The sequence below is a fragment of the Corvus hawaiiensis genome, chromosome 19 (genome assembly GCF_020740725.1).
Source record: "Corvus hawaiiensis isolate bCorHaw1 chromosome 19, bCorHaw1.pri.cur, whole genome shotgun sequence".
NCBI lineage: Eukaryota > Metazoa > Chordata > Aves > Passeriformes > Corvidae > Corvus > Corvus hawaiiensis.
This window is the reverse complement of record NC_063231.1, coordinates 3,474,506-3,491,328: the sequence shown is the minus strand read 5'-3', so window position 1 is coordinate 3,491,328 and position 16,823 is coordinate 3,474,506. Positions and strand designations below refer to the sequence as shown.

At 42.0% G+C, this 16,823-nt stretch overlaps 1 protein-coding gene across 4 annotated transcripts in view; it reads left to right on the top strand.

Annotated features, from left to right (window-relative positions):
- The first annotated feature begins 4,742 nt into the window (after positions 1-4,742).
- HELZ (helicase with zinc finger) overlaps positions 4,743-16,823 on the top strand; it is an 84,814-nt gene continuing 72,733 nt past the window's right edge. For 2 of the 4 annotated variants that reach the window (XM_048324103.1, XM_048324102.1), the window contains exon 1: positions 4,756-4,800. Coding sequence is in view for 1 of the 4 variants with exons in the window: in XM_048324104.1 (XP_048180061.1) it covers positions 4,794-4,800 (7 nt within the window). In the remaining 3 variants the exon portion in view is untranslated. Of the gene's footprint in view, positions 4,801-16,823 lie in introns of all 4 variants that reach the window. The other 2 variants (XM_048324104.1, XM_048324105.1) reach the window with 2 other exon arrangements.

Genomic DNA, 16,823 nt, shown 5'->3' with positions numbered 1-16,823 from the left:
AGGCCTCCTGTTGTTTTGTTCCTCGGGGATGAACGATTTGTTCAAGAAGCCTGCTGGGATGTTGGGCTGCAGGGTCAGGGAGGCAATTCCCTGCTGAATGTATTCTATTATGTCCTTATTACTTTTACATGTTAATTGTAATGGTTTTTCCTGTATTCTGGTTAGACATCATGAGTGGAGCTGATTGAAAATGGAGTTTTCTGTATTCACAAAATACCAGTTCCCAGAAATGGGAGTGAACTTGAACATAGAATGGAAATTGATTTTCTGAATTTCCTGTGAAAGCAGAAGAGAAAGAAAAAAAGTAGCAGTATAACTTTCAAATAGAATATTTTTGTTTTGAAAATGTAGAAACTAAGCTGTAGTTGTCATTCCAAGTGTGCAGCTCATGGGCGAGCCAGGACTCCAGGGCTTTTTGGCTACCAGCGCTCTATTAGCCCTGGAGCAAGTGAGGGTTTGAGAGTTCCCAACTCTGCCAGAATCTGTGCCACACCTTTCAGCGCTCTGCTCAGATCTTGGCTTCATGGCAGGGAGCCTAGCAGCCCTGAGTGGCCCCAGGTTTTCAAACCCCTGTTTTTTGGCAAGGAGCCTGGATTCTCCAAGGACCAGGGCATGGCTCCTAGCTTCACAAAATAGGGGGGAGCCCTGTGAGCCAGCATAATTTACAGAATCCTGACTGAAGAGTAGGGAGACAGGATGTGTTAGGGCTTCTGTACAGGGATTCCTTGCAGACATGGTCCCTGGCAGGGTGGGCTTTCTAAACTTTCAGTAGGGAATTGCTATTTTCAGATTTGAAAGATTTCAAAATCCTAAAAAATGTACAAGTGGAATTGAGTTTGATATCGCTGCATTCGTTGGAGGGTTTTTTTAAATTTTACCATTATAATGAGCGCCTAGAAATATCACTGTTAGGCTTTTGAGGATCTGAATCCTGTCAAGTCTCATGATGCTGAGTGGGAATTGCTTGTCTTTGTTACTCTCTCATGTTTCCTCATTATGCCTTTGGTATCTCTTATATTTCCAACATCCACTGTCGCTTTTCTTCTCCCCCCAGGCTCCTTGTGACCCCCTGTTCCTGGTCTCTTTGGGCAGAAGTCTAGCACTCTGAGCTCTCCTTGGCATGAAACCCCATTGGTGAGCATAGCACACAGGATTCCAGGAATTTAGGAAGTCTGGACAATTCTGGAAATGCAAGGCAGTAGTCAGCATGTAACATGTCTGGTTCTGTGCCTTGCCCAGTGCTCAGTGACATCCTGGCTTGTCAGCTCATCCTGGGGGGTTGTGAATGATGTGTTGGAAGGCAAAATTGCAGCTTCCACTTGGGTAATACACATCAAGGAAAGAGAAAGAGATGTCTCATATAGATATATATGGAGCTCCTCCCACAGTAGTAGCTAATATAATGACCTTATTTCGTTAAATTATCCTTCAATAGTGAATTGAAACATGTCAGTGAAAGCTACAAGAAGTCTCTTTCTTCCCAGGTAATCTGTAACCAGTTCCCGGGTCATACTCTGTCTCATGGGATGTTCTCACAGAAGTGGCTCTGAACTCAAATTTAGTTTTTTTAGGCCCCTTGGATTTGGGATCTCATCCCTTAAGCCAGTTGCTGTAGGATTCTCACTTTGCGCAGCATTTCCAGGGTTAATGAGCACTTGGAGCCCCAATTTGTTTTGGACCAAGTCTTCATCTTTCTATCTGGTAACAAAGACTTTGGAAGAGCTTGGAGGGGACACCACATGGAAACAGAGTTGTTCCAAGCTTGCAGGCTCAGTGGCAGTGCTTGCACAGGACAGTGCTTGGCAGCCACCCCCATCTTGGAGCTGCTGGCTCCCTCTCCAGCTTCTGGCACGCCCACTCTGGGTTTATGTAATACAGTTGACCAGTTCACAAAATAGACTAAAACTTCCTTCATATGGAAGCTAACAGGGTTAATTAAAGTACCAAGATCATTAAAAGCAGTGGGTGCAAGGGCATGGGCTCCATTCTGTGTTTTATACATGGGGATTCCCCTGCGCCCATAGTCCTTCCCAGCTCCTTTCTGGGCTATTCCTACAGGGCAGAGCTGCCACCTCTTCACAGCAGCCTTTGCCTCTTGGTACTTGCAATCTGGAACTTTAAATCAGCAGAGACAGAGAGTAATAAGAATGGGGTCTGTCACTGAACAGATCCTCCTATAACTCAGTCACTGCCACACAATTTTTTTCTTAGCACATTATAAAAAAATACTGTCAGAATAAATGGACTCAAGAAAAGCTTATGTGAAAAATAAACCCAACTAAATTTCTGTCTTTTCCAAACTGAACTTCAGAGGATATAAACACATATATCTAAAAATATGCATATAAATATAATTCTATCTTCCACTGGTTTTTCTAATTATCATTTATTTTAAAGAAAACCTTTGCATTTTCTAACAGAAAAAAATTACCAGTAATATAAAGCTCACTAGTATGCTGGTTTGGACAAATTTGGAGGAAAATATCCTCTGATAGAAGGCAGGTTACAACCCCACCAGGTTCAGGAAAAAAAAGAATTTTTCCTCGGAGGAAAGTGAAAGAGATAAAAACTATTTATTTAACAAACACACAGGAAAAGGATAATAATGCTAAATAATAAAACCTCTCGCTGTGGAGAAAAACCTGGGAAAATCTCAGAGTCCTTCTGTAGATGTAATCTCTCTCCTCCTCCTTGGAGCTGGGTTGTGGGCCCACCTCCAGGGCCTTGGTGGGAAATTCTCCCAATGTGTTCTGATGTTGAAACAGTCCAGAAGAGAAGAAGGGAAAAACCAAAGTCCCAGGAAAACAAAGTTCAACTCTCCATCTTCCTCAGGAGAAAAGGAGCCGAAAGCTGGCTGAAGAGCAAGAAGGGTGCTTCCTCTGCTCTTGCTACCGCAGCAGAGGTGTGTGTACGTGTGTCCTTGAACAACCGCTTTGAAAAGTTTGCTCGGTTTTTTCCTCTCCCCCCTCTCAGGCTCAATTTAAAGGCACAGAAAGGCACAAAGTTAATTTCTGGGCATAGAGCAGCAATAGAGGGTACACACCTTAAAGTCACCCCCAAGACAACTAGGAACCAAACACAACCAGCCTTGAAAGTAAAAGGACTAATTCTATTTCAACAACCTGGACTGAATGACACAAAGTTAGTTGGATCCCAAACATGGTTTCAGCTTTATCTGATTACTTCCTTGCACACAGTGCCCATGGAAAACACAAGCCACTAGAAAAGCTGTCAGGCTGGCTGCAGGGACAGCAGACATGGCCTATGGCAAGTTCCACAGGAGGGTTTTATTCTGAAATAGCATCTCCTGCGTTGAGGCTGGGACCACCCACACTCCCCTCTGTGACAGCACAACTGTACTCCCGACTAGTTATGAAGTTGAATTAAAAAGCGGACTGATTTAAGACTGGGGCTGCAAATGTAAACAATTTATTTAGATTTAGTTCCTCCTGTATTTACATTTTTGCAAGGAGCTCTCTCTTTATAAATGCATTACTGATGAATATTGAAAACCTTCTTGGGCACAAGTATTTTCTTGCAGTGGCAATGCATCAGAGGCTTGGCTGGTGGTTGGTCTTCAAAGAGTTACGAGGCATTAAGACGTAAATTTAAATATAAATGTAAATACATTTTACAGGAAGATCCAATACTAAAATGATCTGGATCTTATTTCAATTAAAGGGGAAGGCAAAGTTTTTAAAAAACACTGGAATCCTGTTTTGGTGATAAACTTTCCTAAGATCCTCAAGTAAGCTGCTCTTCCCCAATTTCTTGTCCACTTTGCTCTAAAGCACAACAGCCTATGCAGAGCACGGGGCACCCATCCACGGCAGCTGAGCCAGTAACGCCTTGAAAAAGCCAGTTTGCAAAACAGTGTAGGTATTAAGAACTGATTGCCAAAGAGTCTGAAAACACAGCTAACAGGGAAGATTACTCCGCAAAAACAAAACTGTTATGCAAAGCAGTTTCTGGGATTCATGAGCAGCCAGCAACGCGTTACCAGCAGTTCTTCAGCACAGGCGGATGGGCTTGGAAAACACGGCGACAGCGTGAGCTGCTCCAGCACCTGCGGCAGCCTCGGCACCCGGACCCGGGCTCCCACAAGTTTTTTTAAGGGAAGGAACTTGAAAAAGCCATAGAAAAATAATTTTAAAAAACCCCCCAAACCAAAGAAACAAACAAAAAAATCCAACTCACGCAGTAGAATAACTATGAGAAAAAGTAATTTCCAAGCTTTTTTCAAGGGTGGGCTCCGTGTCGCCGCTCTGGCCGGCCCCCAACGCCCACCAGTACCGGCCCCGCCAGCGACCCTCGGGCTCCGCAGCTGCGCTCCGAGCCCAGGGAAAAAAAAAAAACCAAGCAGAAAAAAACCGCGGAAAATCCGTTGCCGTTGTCTAGCGCCGGCGGCACGCAGGTAGCCCCGGACGCTGTTCCGTGAGGGGACCCCTGGCTGCGCTTCAGCGGCCGCCGGGCTGAGGGGACAGCGGGTCCCAGTCCCCATCCTGGACCCGGACTCCATCCCCATCCCCTATTCCGGACCGCGACCCTGTCTCCACCGCCGTTCCGTCTCGGTCCTGGTCCCGGACCCGAACCCCATTCCTATCCCAATCCATATCCTGTCGCCGTTCCCGTTCCCGCCCCCGTCCCCGTCCCCGTCCTCGTCCCCGTCCCCGTCCCGTCCCCTCACACCGCCGCCCTCCGCCTTCCGGGCCGGCGGCGGGCGGGGAGGGCCAGCCTTTCCCACAATGCTTTGTGGGACGTTGACAAGTGGATCCAAGATGGCGTAGAAAGTAATGACAGGTAAGTCGGGACTTCCCCGGCCGCCCCCGCGAGCACCGAGCGCGGCCCGGACCGGCCGGCGGCGGCCCCGCCGCGCCCTTGGGGGACCCGCGGGGCCTCGCGGCCGGCGGCGCGGGCGGTGCGGAGCGCGGGGGCCGCGCGGTGCCGGCGGGAGCGGGCCCTGTGTCCGCGGAGGGCCTGCGGCGGCCGCCGCTCGCGGGGTGTTTACGGGGCGCTCGGCCGGACCCCGGCGCCGCCGCGCTCCCCAGGGCCCGCGGGCGGGCGGAGCGGCCCCGCGCCCGGCCGGGCCGAGGGGCCGGCCCGGAGAGCCGGGCATGCCTCGCACAAGCGGGGGGTGCTCTCGGGGGGATGCAGGGGGGGTGGGAGGCAGCTTTGTTTTTGTACCGGGCGGGGCGGGAGGGGACGGGAGAGACGGCCGGGAAATAATAATGGTGAAATAGAAGTGAAAAAAATGGGGTAGGTAGGGTTTGTGGAGGGATGGAAAAATAAATTGGAAGAATTTAACAACTGTTGTAAAATTACCCCCTCGGAGCGGTTGAAGGGTGGGCAGATGAGCTTATGTTTTTGTTTTCTGCAGGAGACTTAGGCAGGGAGAGTGGAGTGGAGAGGTTTAACACAGGTCCTGAGAGCAGCTTTTATACCCTGGAACAGCTCTGAAACTGAGAACAGGAGAGCTTCCACTGCACATTGCAACACAGTCCTTCCAGCAGACACTTATATATGTATTTTTAGGGCAAATCCCCAGGCAGGAGAAGGATCTGTGTTACCCCTCCTGTGGTGGGACGTGTCCTTTTGTTAAATTTCCAAGGGAGTGCAGTTGTTTTGGCTTCAGCGCTTTGTTAGGCAATTGTTTTTTGATTAGAGTAATATGATTAAACATATCATTGATGGAAATTAAGAAATAACTGCAGGGAAATAATTGCAAGGCTGCTTCCCAGTTAATGAGAAAATGAGTAAGAGTTAACAAGGTAATAGGATTTTTGCATTATCAAAGGTACAGCAAGCTTGAGAGGAAGTTTTAAAATAACACATTTTCACTTTTCATTGAAAAAATAAAAGAATTCAGTTGTGAGACAGAAATATACCCTGAAATTGGATATCCCCATTGACAGATTGAGTGTATCACCATGGCTGGTCCTCTTGGGGTGGCTTGGATTGTTGACATCGTCTAATGTTGTTGTTCCTAATAAATAGTGTAATTGAAGCAAGGCAAAGGATAAAATGCATCACCTGCCATTATTTATATAAGAAAAGACATGTTCCTTTATAAAAAAAAAAAAAAAAAAAAGCAAATAATACTTGGGAAGTTTGTATTATTTTCCAAGACTGATAGGCAGAACAGAGAGGCTTTAAAATAATGTGTGTTTAATTCAGTTGTTTCAGTACTTTTGAGCCATAGCAGATTGTGAATGAAAACTCTCTCTTTTTTTTTTTTTAATGATAAAGCTTTTGTGATGGGGATAGTCTGGGGGTGCTGGGCAGGTCTACAGGGAGGAACTGATTTTGAACATTCAGTTCAAACTTAGAGGAGGGGAAAGTGTACAAGGGGCCACCACATTCCCTCCACGTCCTTGGGGTGCAAACAGGGAATCAGACTTTGGTAGGCTTGGCTTCTACAGCGCAGAAATTGTGAGTGGTGGAAGCTGAGTTAAGCTTTTTTTTGTTGAACTTTAATTAGCAGAACAGTTTTTCTTTATTGGTAAGTGAAGGGACATTTTATGTGTTATTACTGATAAATAAGAGTTCTTTTTGTAATTTGTTCTGAAAGCAGAAATTACTTCTTTATTGTTCCTGGCTGAAATCACATTTCCTTTATCACTCTTCAGCTTTGTGATTTTGTTGGACTTCTGAAATGTACAGTGTGTATTTTCCCTCTTTTAATTCATACAGACACTGTGCCTTTTTAGGTGAGCCAGATGAATTTTTCTGTGGAAGAGGCTTGTTAAAGTCATGGCTTGAAGACTTGAAGGGTTGTAACCTCTAACCGCTGGTTTTTTTTTTTTTGGTTTTTTTGTTTTTGTTTGTTTTGTTTTTGTTTTTTTTTTTAATTTTATTTTGGGATTTTTTTGTTTGCTTGTTTGGGGGGTTGTTTTACCTCTTCCCATCAGACTAAAACTTGAAGGGAGATGTGGAAGCAGCATCTTATTCTCTAATTTGTCCCAGTTCTGCTTCTTGATCTGTCATGGAGGATTCTTTTCCTTTGTGAAATCTCAGTGGTTTTGGAGAAGTTCCTCCTGGGCTTTGGGATCAGCATGAGTAGATCTGGTTGTAGAAGAAGGGCTATGTGTGGGAGAGAGCTTCTACTCAAAGGTTGATTCATAGAGAAATTCTTATGTTAAAAAATGTAAGTCAGAGTGCCTGGAAAGCTTGAGGTGATATTCACAGGTGGGTATGGTACAGGTCTAATGCTTGAGAGATAGGGACAGCCTGATGCAAATCACTTCACCTGTTTGTGCTTCCTTTTGAAGGAATTTAAAATAGGGATAGTGAATTTTACTGACTGGTAAGGAGTCCTGATACGGATGAAAGAGCCCATGTAGGAGCTGGGAAGTAATATTACTGATGTTTTTCAACTCTGTTAATTCAATAATCTGATGAAATATTTTCTCCATTGTTGGCAATTATTTTTATTAGTAAAATCCCCTTTGCATTTATAGCTGGATATTCTTTCTGACTTTCAGTGTGTTGGTTTATTTTTCTTCTTATTTGTTATTTATTACCATCTTATATTTGCTACTGAACATTATTCTTGGTGTTTTCGTTTTAGTAATGGCAGAAACAATTGCTGGAGCAATTCAGATTATTAAAGCCCTTGAATCTCTCACCTCACTGGCATCCCCTCCTGAGGTCGGTGGGACCTCACAGGTCTGGTAGCAGGAGTGAAATCTAAATTAGAAAAGTCTTTGGTAATAATTTAAATCCATCCCCTGTGTACAGCCTGAGTAACTGGGGAAAGTCGTGGGAGCTGGCTTGGAGATGGAGAAGGAAGGATGGTGTCATGCTGCTCTAGCTTAGGGATAGAGTGGTTGGACAGCTGGAATTCCCCTGCCTGGGGGATCGGTAGGCCAAGAATCCTAGTGAGCCTCAGTCCTGTCCTGACTTTTCTCCTGGCAGTGCCGAAGCTTTCTTCCTGGAAGGAAGCAGATCCACAGTGTTCCTCTCTGTGCAGTGCTGCCAGTGGCTCATTGTGGGGGGGGGAAATTCCGAATTTTGTAATCCCGACCCTTCCTCCTGCTCGTATTGCAGCTGTTGAATTCTTCCTCGCTCCTTGCTGAGATGCTGTGGCAAAATTTCATTTTCACTACATGGTACATGTATTTTTTCCCCCATAAATGAAAGGATTGTGAGTTAGATTATCAGAACAAACAAGACCTTCCTTTTTCGTTCTTGTTTGTCTTGCTATCTCTTCCATGGCCTTTGGCAGCAAGACAGCACTTGTGTTTATATGTATCCATGACATATATTTAAAGACTTGGTACTTCATATGTTGGATTTCTTCCTCCCCTTTGTGCAAACTTCTGTGACTGCCATTCTTTTTCAACAAGGAAGAGAGAATGTTTCAAAAAGAGATTGTTTTTTCAAAAGTTTCCACCCAGCATTGGTATGGAATTAAAAAAAAATCTGAAGGAATGCTTGGTCTTCTGGAGATACTGACTGGGAAAATAAACATTTGTTTGCCCCAAATGTTTTGGGGTGGGAGGAAATAACTACGTAGACAGGGTAGTTTGGAGTCTGCAAGGTCAGAGACTGCTCCACAGGAACAGACCAGTTTCTGGGGATTTCATTATGGTGACACTGATATGTGACTCAGGTTCCTTATTCCAAAACAGTCTTGCTTACTGAGCTTTTCTCTTCACACGAATGTTTACAACATGAGGCTTCAAACAGAAGCAATTGCTCATGTTTGAGAAACACAGAAAAGTGAATATTACTGTAGGAAAAGAAGGGATTGGGAATTTAAGCAGGGAGATAGTAATTACCCATGGGTGAGAATTTGTTTCTCTGTTGCATTTCTATCGCACTGCCAGTTGAAGTTAAATGATACTTCATGTGGCTATAACGTAATACCCAAATATTCCTCTATAATTTTATATGCAAATTCATTGTTGTTAATTAGAAATGTACTGGTTATTTATCCAGTCTTTTCTCAGAGTCCTCCATGACACCAAATTACAGCCTTATTACAGGAAAGCCAGATAAGAAATCATAGATTTCAATCTTTTTCCTCCTTAAATGTAATTTTACTACACTGAGAGGTTCCATTTTGTGGCTACAAAGTTTGAGTGGTGACTGTGACCCCATCCTGCTTCCGAATGAGCACAAACTATCAGATTTTCTGAGTGGCATGGAGTCTTTGTCAGATGTTAGAAGGCTTGAACCTTAGCAGGAAGGTAATTTAGAATTAATAGCACTGGACTATGTAGGTTTTCCAAGAAGCAGTGGATACACAGTACTGCTGAGCTGGTAGCAAGAGGTTTTGTAGGTGATGTTATGTAGAAACATGTTTTGGAGATGTGACTGTGAGCTGTTGTGCCATTTGTTGCTGTTAGTCCTGGGAAATACCACTTGCCTGCAGAATGATGTGTCTGAGGTGAATGTTTTGAATCTTTGGCTTATATATGGTTTGGCGAAACAACTGTCATGCTCTCTGCTGTTTGTAAGCAGTAGCAAGACTAGTGATTCTCGGAGCTGTAATGAAATATTGGAGGAAAAAGAACAGTAGGTTTGTGGTTGGTATGAAATTTTGAGTGTTGGAGCGGCAGGAAGTGAAGGATAGAAATGTGAGCACTGTGTGGACTCGTCTGAGCTGGTTTTACGGTAGTTAGGGTAAGTGTTACTTAGAAATGATCTTTCAGTCTGTGAATTTCACAGTCTGTTTTTTTTTTTCCCCCCGTAGTTATATATAGCAAAAATACTGTATTCATCAAAACACAAAAAACTACGGTGCTTACATATGCTTAAAAGGTCTTTCATAGCCCTTCAGACCTCATTGGCAAGAGGGAAATCTGTAACATGAGCTGTTCTTGAGAATCTTGGTTGTTAGTAATGCGGCACGAGTGTTTAATTTGCTGGAGAATGTTTAGTGGTTCAGCAAACCAAGAAGGTAACAAATCTTTGTGGATGTCATAAATGGAAAATGCCACAAATGGAAAGTGGAGTGGTTTTGGCAGCATATACAATAACGCTTCTTCCCTATATATCTTTTCACTTAATGTAAGGTCGTCTGTATTTTTTTAAGTGAAAATTTCATTTTGTCCTGGGGTGATACTGGGGGGACCGGAATGGGTAGTTGGCCTCTGTTCCCAATAATGTTCCTTCACAGGTCTCAACTAAATTCCCCATCAGCTGGGATTCCCAAATACTGTTGGGTCAGCCACGATAGCTGCCTTGCATCTGCTCCTCTGCTATCTTGGGAGCCAGGATTATTTGGATTTCTCTCATTATCTACACAGGGAGGTCGTTAAGGGGAATGTTTTTTGCATACTTCGGAATCTATGCTAACGCAGTGCTGTGAGTCTTTTATTCCAGTGATGTTTTTGATTATAGTTGTTTGTGCTAATGGTTTTGAGGTAACTGTGCTCTGGCCATATCTTGAGACACTCACGTTTGGAATGGTGCAGGACATTTGTTTTGTTGTTTGAAGTGACCAATACTACTTGGCTGTAGCTTTGTTTATATTTGTTTGGCTGGGCTAGACACCGCTCCTCTGCTTCCCAAGTTTTGTCAGGATTATGCTGTTAACCACAGCAGGATCATTACTCATTCCTGCTGATGCAGTTCTTTGAGTGGGGTTTCAAATACGTGACTGAATCGCTAATGTTCGTTTCAAAAGGAATGAGCAGAGTGAGTCCCATTGGGAAACGTGTTCTGGATGCACGTTGTGGTGTTGCTCGTAGGGTTTGCTATGAAGGGAGAACTTGGGAATCCATATTCTCTTCTTGAAAGAGTCTAAAAATTGAACCTGTTGGTACTACCACAGTCAGGCATTTGAGGAGAGGAAACAGGGATGTTATAAAAGCATCATCCATATGCAGAAAGGTTAATGTAATTAAAATAAAGAGTTAGAAGACAACTCCCCAAACCAGGCTTAGCTATATTATGCTGAACTATTTGAAGCACGGTCATATAAAAATGAATTTCAAAGGTTATTTACAACAAAGATAGCAGTTTTTAGAGGTGGAGGGTTAGTTACTGCTTTGAACTTTCAAAACTGCTCACAAAAATACCCTGTACAGTTACATAATAGGCATGGTTTGGGGAAAGATGTGTTTGGAGGATCTGTGGGCGGCATGATTGTGTTATTAAATCTGTTACGGTAGGACCCTTTTGTGCTAAGCACTGTGTAAATGCGTAACAAAAAACTCAGTCACAGTATTATTCACTACTATAATAAATTAAAGTTCATTATAAAGCTGTAATGAAGGCTGATGTATATTGAAAGAAAATTTTCCTGTTTTGTGCCGCAATGTTCTGGCTGATTCCTGTGCTTGGTTTGTGACCTGTGCAATGTACCTGATATTCAGCAGGAAGACTTTTTACAATCTTTTGCCTTTTGAATGGATTGAAAGAGTGATTCATATTTTGCATCTCAAACAGCAAATGAACTTGGGGCTTTTTTTTTTTTTTCCCATTTATCCAACTTTAAAACTGTGATAGATATCTGTAGCATCTGCAGTTGCCTTCGGGATCAAAGCTGTGCTCTTCAGGTAGATCTGCTCCCAGGAGGGTGTTGCCTTGCAGTATCAGGTCATTTCAGGAGTGGAGAAAGTTCTTGGGTGAAAATGAAAGTTTGACATTTGAGGGAACACTGTTTCAGCATTGCTACAATATCCTGTTAAGAAGAGAAAATGTGGATTGAGCACAGAGCTTTGGAGCTGCTGGGGATGGGGAAGAGTTTGCATGGGGCTTCTGAAATGGGAATATGCTGTGATAAATAATTTCCTAGTTTAAAAACACTTTTATTTCCGAAATCCAAATACAGCTGTATTAGATGAAGCTGTGAATGGAACATGAGACTGAGAGTTAGGAACTGCTAATTTTGATTCTGTCTCTGAGACTGATTAAATCGGTGATTTTGGTAAATGAATGATGGTCAGGTGCTCTCTGCAGACAGTGCTGCATGAGCGGCAGGTTCAGTGAGCACTGGAAAACTTTGTGACATGTTTTTGCATTTAAACTCCTGAAACATATTTGTAAATATAGTGGTACGTGTCCTGTGTTGAAATGATGCTTGGGAATCTTCTTTGACTCCCCTTTGCATTCCTTGGGAACACAGTTTGGCACTTGCTTGGCATTTTGAAAATGAGGTGACACATGTTTAGTCATATCGACACGGATGTGGCTATATCATAGAGCAGACATTTCTCAGAGAGGACTTCTGGCACTACCTTGTGACTCAGTGGAGAATAGTATTGGGAATTGCAGGACTCGGTAAGTCCTTAAGATGAGTGGTGTTCAGTTTTTTTATTGCTAAACACTAGCGCAGAGACAGGAACAAGGCTGTGTTCTGTTATTCAAGTGTTGAGAAAAGAGGTTCTGCCACAAGTGAGCTATAGTTTAGAAAGCTGTGGATTGTGATGTTTAAACCAGCTTTTAGAATATGGATATTGTTCTGCAAGGTGTGTTTGAGTTTTGAGTCCACTAGGTTGGTGCTGCTTCATGGAGATCTTGCTGGTCGTGCAGTGCTGATTCTTCCCTTTGTTTTTCTCTGGCAAATTTCATTAAGAGAAGCAAAGATTAAATTACTTTTCTAATGCATTTTTTTAAAGTAAGTGATTGGTGATGTTGTTATGGGGATAAAATGGTAACCATGGGACAATATTCCAATTGAAATGCCCTCATCTTGGGTAAGTGTGAGAAACTCTATTCTCAAAAAGCAGTGTGAACATAGAGGTATATGGAATACAAACTGCTGTTGTTAATCAGTCATTATGAAAGATTGTTTAAGTAATGATTTTCTATGAAGGAGCCAAAAACTTCAGGTGGGGCAGAAGCACCACCTATTATTATGTTACCTGGTGCTTACTATGACATACTTCTCATGTCACTTGGTTATTGCTTGCCAGATTTTAATTATTTGGGTTGAAATTTCCCATGGTAGGTGTCTTTCATAGTCTGACTTTTTGGGTGCTGTGGAGGAGAGGAAGATTCTGCCAACATGATTCCATCTTTTCTAGAAATTGGGCAAAATATTTTCTTCTTGTGTTCATGATAAATTAGAAAAGAAATTAATCACCTATAGTGCTGCTTTGTGAAAAGTTGAGTTGCGTTATTGTATAGTGTTTCTGCCAAGGATATACTTGTGATCAACCTTGTGAAAATCCTCTCAGGGTTGGTCAAATCAGCATTAAGTACAAATGTAGAAGATAATCCCTGCAATGAATATGCTTCAGCCTCAGCTAAACAGGATTTCTCTGTAATTTGAAGGCTAGGGCTCCTGTGTTCCCCCCTGGTGTGATTTTGGATAAAAATGAGAGCACAGAAAATTCTTTCTGTTCTCCTGATACCAAGGTCCTCTTTCCTCTCAGCTCTACCTTCCTGCAGCACAGAGGAAGCAGCGACTGGATTTAAACAGAAGGTGCAAAATGCAGATTTTTGCAGAATTACGTACAATAAATGTAGAGATGGGGGTGGTTGAATGAGGGGAAGGAGATTGAAAAATATTAGTATTCGAAAGAAATAGAAGGGAGGCTGTGCAGTGTACATATGATTTATTTTATAATGCTAATACACTTGTTTGTTGGAATACAGTTTTGCTATCTGCATAAATTACAAAGTGTTTCTGAAATGGAGCAGGGAATAGCAAAAAAGGAGAAGGCAAATCCTACTTAAGCCCCATCTTTGCTACACTTAATTTTCTGTATTTCTAATGATTTTCTCATGTTGTGATGTAGAGAAATGCTGGATACTCCTAAGTCACTCTGCAGACACTGAGTGCTCTGCGTTGGTCATGTTAAAGGGCTGTAGAGTACAGGCAGAGCATAATGGGGAAAAATCACTTCTAGATCTCTTAATGTGAATATAAGAAGTTTATAGAAACTTTGGCCTTGTGTGTTCTTATCTTAATTCTTTGAAAATGGGCATGTTGTCAGAATGATAAAGATATTTTCTTAATTCTTGTAAAGTGGTCTGTCACAGTATTGTAGACATCATTGAAGAGTTAGTGAAAACATTCAAATGCTGTCTTTACAACAAGATTTGAGTAACACACAGTAAATAAGGCCTCAAGCCCTGTGCTGAAGTATTTCACTGGATGTCTGTTAAGCAGCAGCCCTTGTTCTGCCTGCTCATTCCGCCAGGTAGCCCTTGGAAAATGTACTCTGTGACTAACGCAGTTAGAGGCAATATCATAATAATGCAGACACACAGAAGGCCAACATAAGCTTGTACAGATGCTTTTGTCCTCACACAACCTCAGACTATCGAACTTTACAAGCTAGTATTTGTTCTGTGAAGTTAATGAATGCAATATGTATGTATATGTTTGCTTTGTGTAACCAGGAACCTTGTATCTGTTGGCTGTGGATGGCTTTCAGACAACACCAGCACACATCATGTAGATGCTGTGCTTTGACTTGCCAGGTATTTTGCTTAGTTCCGTCAGGACAGGTGATGTTTTCAGACATCTGTGTGAAAAAGGATCATTTTAAAGGCAGGATGTGAAGGTATTAGGGATGTGGTGGATGGGGTGGTTGCAAGTGCTGAGGCCATGAGTTATTTCTAGATTTTGAGCCAAAGATAGCCAGTCTGTCCATGTCTGAGTGTTGCTGCTGCTGGCTGCACAGATTGTCCTTTTGCTGCCATTTCCAAAATGAAAATAAAACAGATTAGTAAAGGTAATAAAGTGTTAATAATCACTTAGTAGTCTGTACTGAAGTCATAACTGGCATGCAAAAAAATGTAACTTGTTACTGTCTGTGATGTATGTAAAGTGGTTTAAAGCCTGCAGAGGAACCAGATGCAGAAGGCATTTGCTCTTAATCTCAGTTGCCTCTGTCGTTATGTGAATGATAAACCACGCACGGCTCTCGTTTCCTTTTCAAGAAACGTGGTTGTGTTTATTCTATACTTTAGGTTCACAGGAGCAGACTCAAAGCTCCATTTATGTGGCCAGAGATCACTTGTCCTCCTAATTTATGGTGCTGTCTTTGATTTTTCAATGTGAAAGGATAGTCTAAGCATTTAGTGGTCGAGGGCATCATGAACCTCTCCTCTCCCCTTTTTCCCTTCCCCAAACAGGCATATCATGTTCCTCAGAGGCATTGGAGCAGGATTCTTGCTGCTGTTATGGTATAGAATAAAACCTTGAAATGTGCTTGCCTCATTCTGTATGCTCCATTTCAGATTTAACATCATTTTTGTAATTGAAAGTAGGGTCATTTTGCCTGGAGTTGTACAACATTAGCCAAAGTAATTCAGTTATTTCAGAAAACTGATTAGATTGTCCTCTCTCAAGGGTGGAGGCTTTTGTATTTGTTCTGTAAGGTGTGCAGTGCATTTCTGAAAACTCCTTAGCTGCTATTACGGACTTCAGCCATAATTGCAATAAATGAGTGTGTAAGATCTTTGCTGTTATATTTTTCTTGAAAGAAAAAAAGCTAAAAGCACCTTTCATATAATTCTTTTTTGCAACCTGTGTATGAAAGATGCACCATCCTTTTCCTCTCTTGTTACATTGGTACAGTGCACTATCATGATCTACTCTCATTTTATTAAATGATTTTTTAGACTGGGATTATTTATGATGTGTAGGTCATGACATTAGGACAGCACTTTTTTTTCTGTATGTGTCTGTAAGTCACTTCTGTATTTTGTGCAGCTCTATTTTATTCCATCCTGGAGGCTTGAATAAAGTGGTTTTGGGTTTTTATTTTATTTTTTCATCTCAAGGCAAAGATGGGGTTATTTTACCACAATAGATAAGGAAAATAAATGGATATTTAATTTTATTTTACTGATATAAAGGTATTTTAGTGGTATTTGGTAATAATACAAAACCAATTGACATCTAGAGATGGAAGCATGCCTTAAGATGGGATCACAAGAGATGCCAGAGCAATTCTATAATATGATTCAACAGTGGACAGATGTACTATTTCTTATTTTAGTTTGTGGACTGGCAAATGCGGTTTGTTTGCAGAGTTTTGATAGTTGAATTTCAGTGGCCCCTGATTTTTAACTATTATGTTGGCATGTTCACAGTAGCTAACTTTTTTATTGTGTCATATATTCAAGATATTAATTCAGATTAAAACCCACATCTTTCCATACCTATATAAACTAAAGTATCTTGTCACTTTTTGCTTGATAATTTTGAGTGAGAGGGAAACTATTAATCACAGGGATTGTAGCCATACCAACTTTGTGACTTCTCAAATATTACTTGTATACATTATGGAAATAACAAATTTTTGAGCCCTTAATGTGTGAATTGCTTACATCTCAGTTTACCAGTAATAACTTTGTGAAAGGGATGGGATGTGTACTGCTTGGGTCTGTGGTCTAAAAACTTTGGAAACTCTGCTTTAGTGAAACCTGGAGACTGTTGGATGGATCATGGAGCAACTGCATGGAGCAGTTAAGCTGATGAATGCAGCCTATAGCATTGACTGTTATGGGCAAGAAAAATAAATAAGGCTTTCCTTTCACTGGTGAGTGATGCTTTGCTACAGCTCTTGATGGTAAATAGCAGCACATGGCAGTAATTGATAGGTAACTGATGTCTTGGTATCAGTAAGAGGCTGAGTTATAACTTAACCTTTCCCTGGGTCTGTTATCTGTCTTGTTACACATTTTTCATGAAACCTGCAGCATCTTCGAGACCCTTCAGACTTCTGGGAAATTCAGTTCCAATTGACTTGAAGCTCAGAACTTACTGAGGAAGGACAGAGCAACCAGTCTCGTAAATAAATCCAGTAGGTCTCTTACTGCTCTTAAAAGGAATTGCTGGGAAGTTCTGATAAACCAGCTGTCTTTTCTTGAGTATTGCCTGAATTTATTACATGTTTAAAACTTCCGTCCAG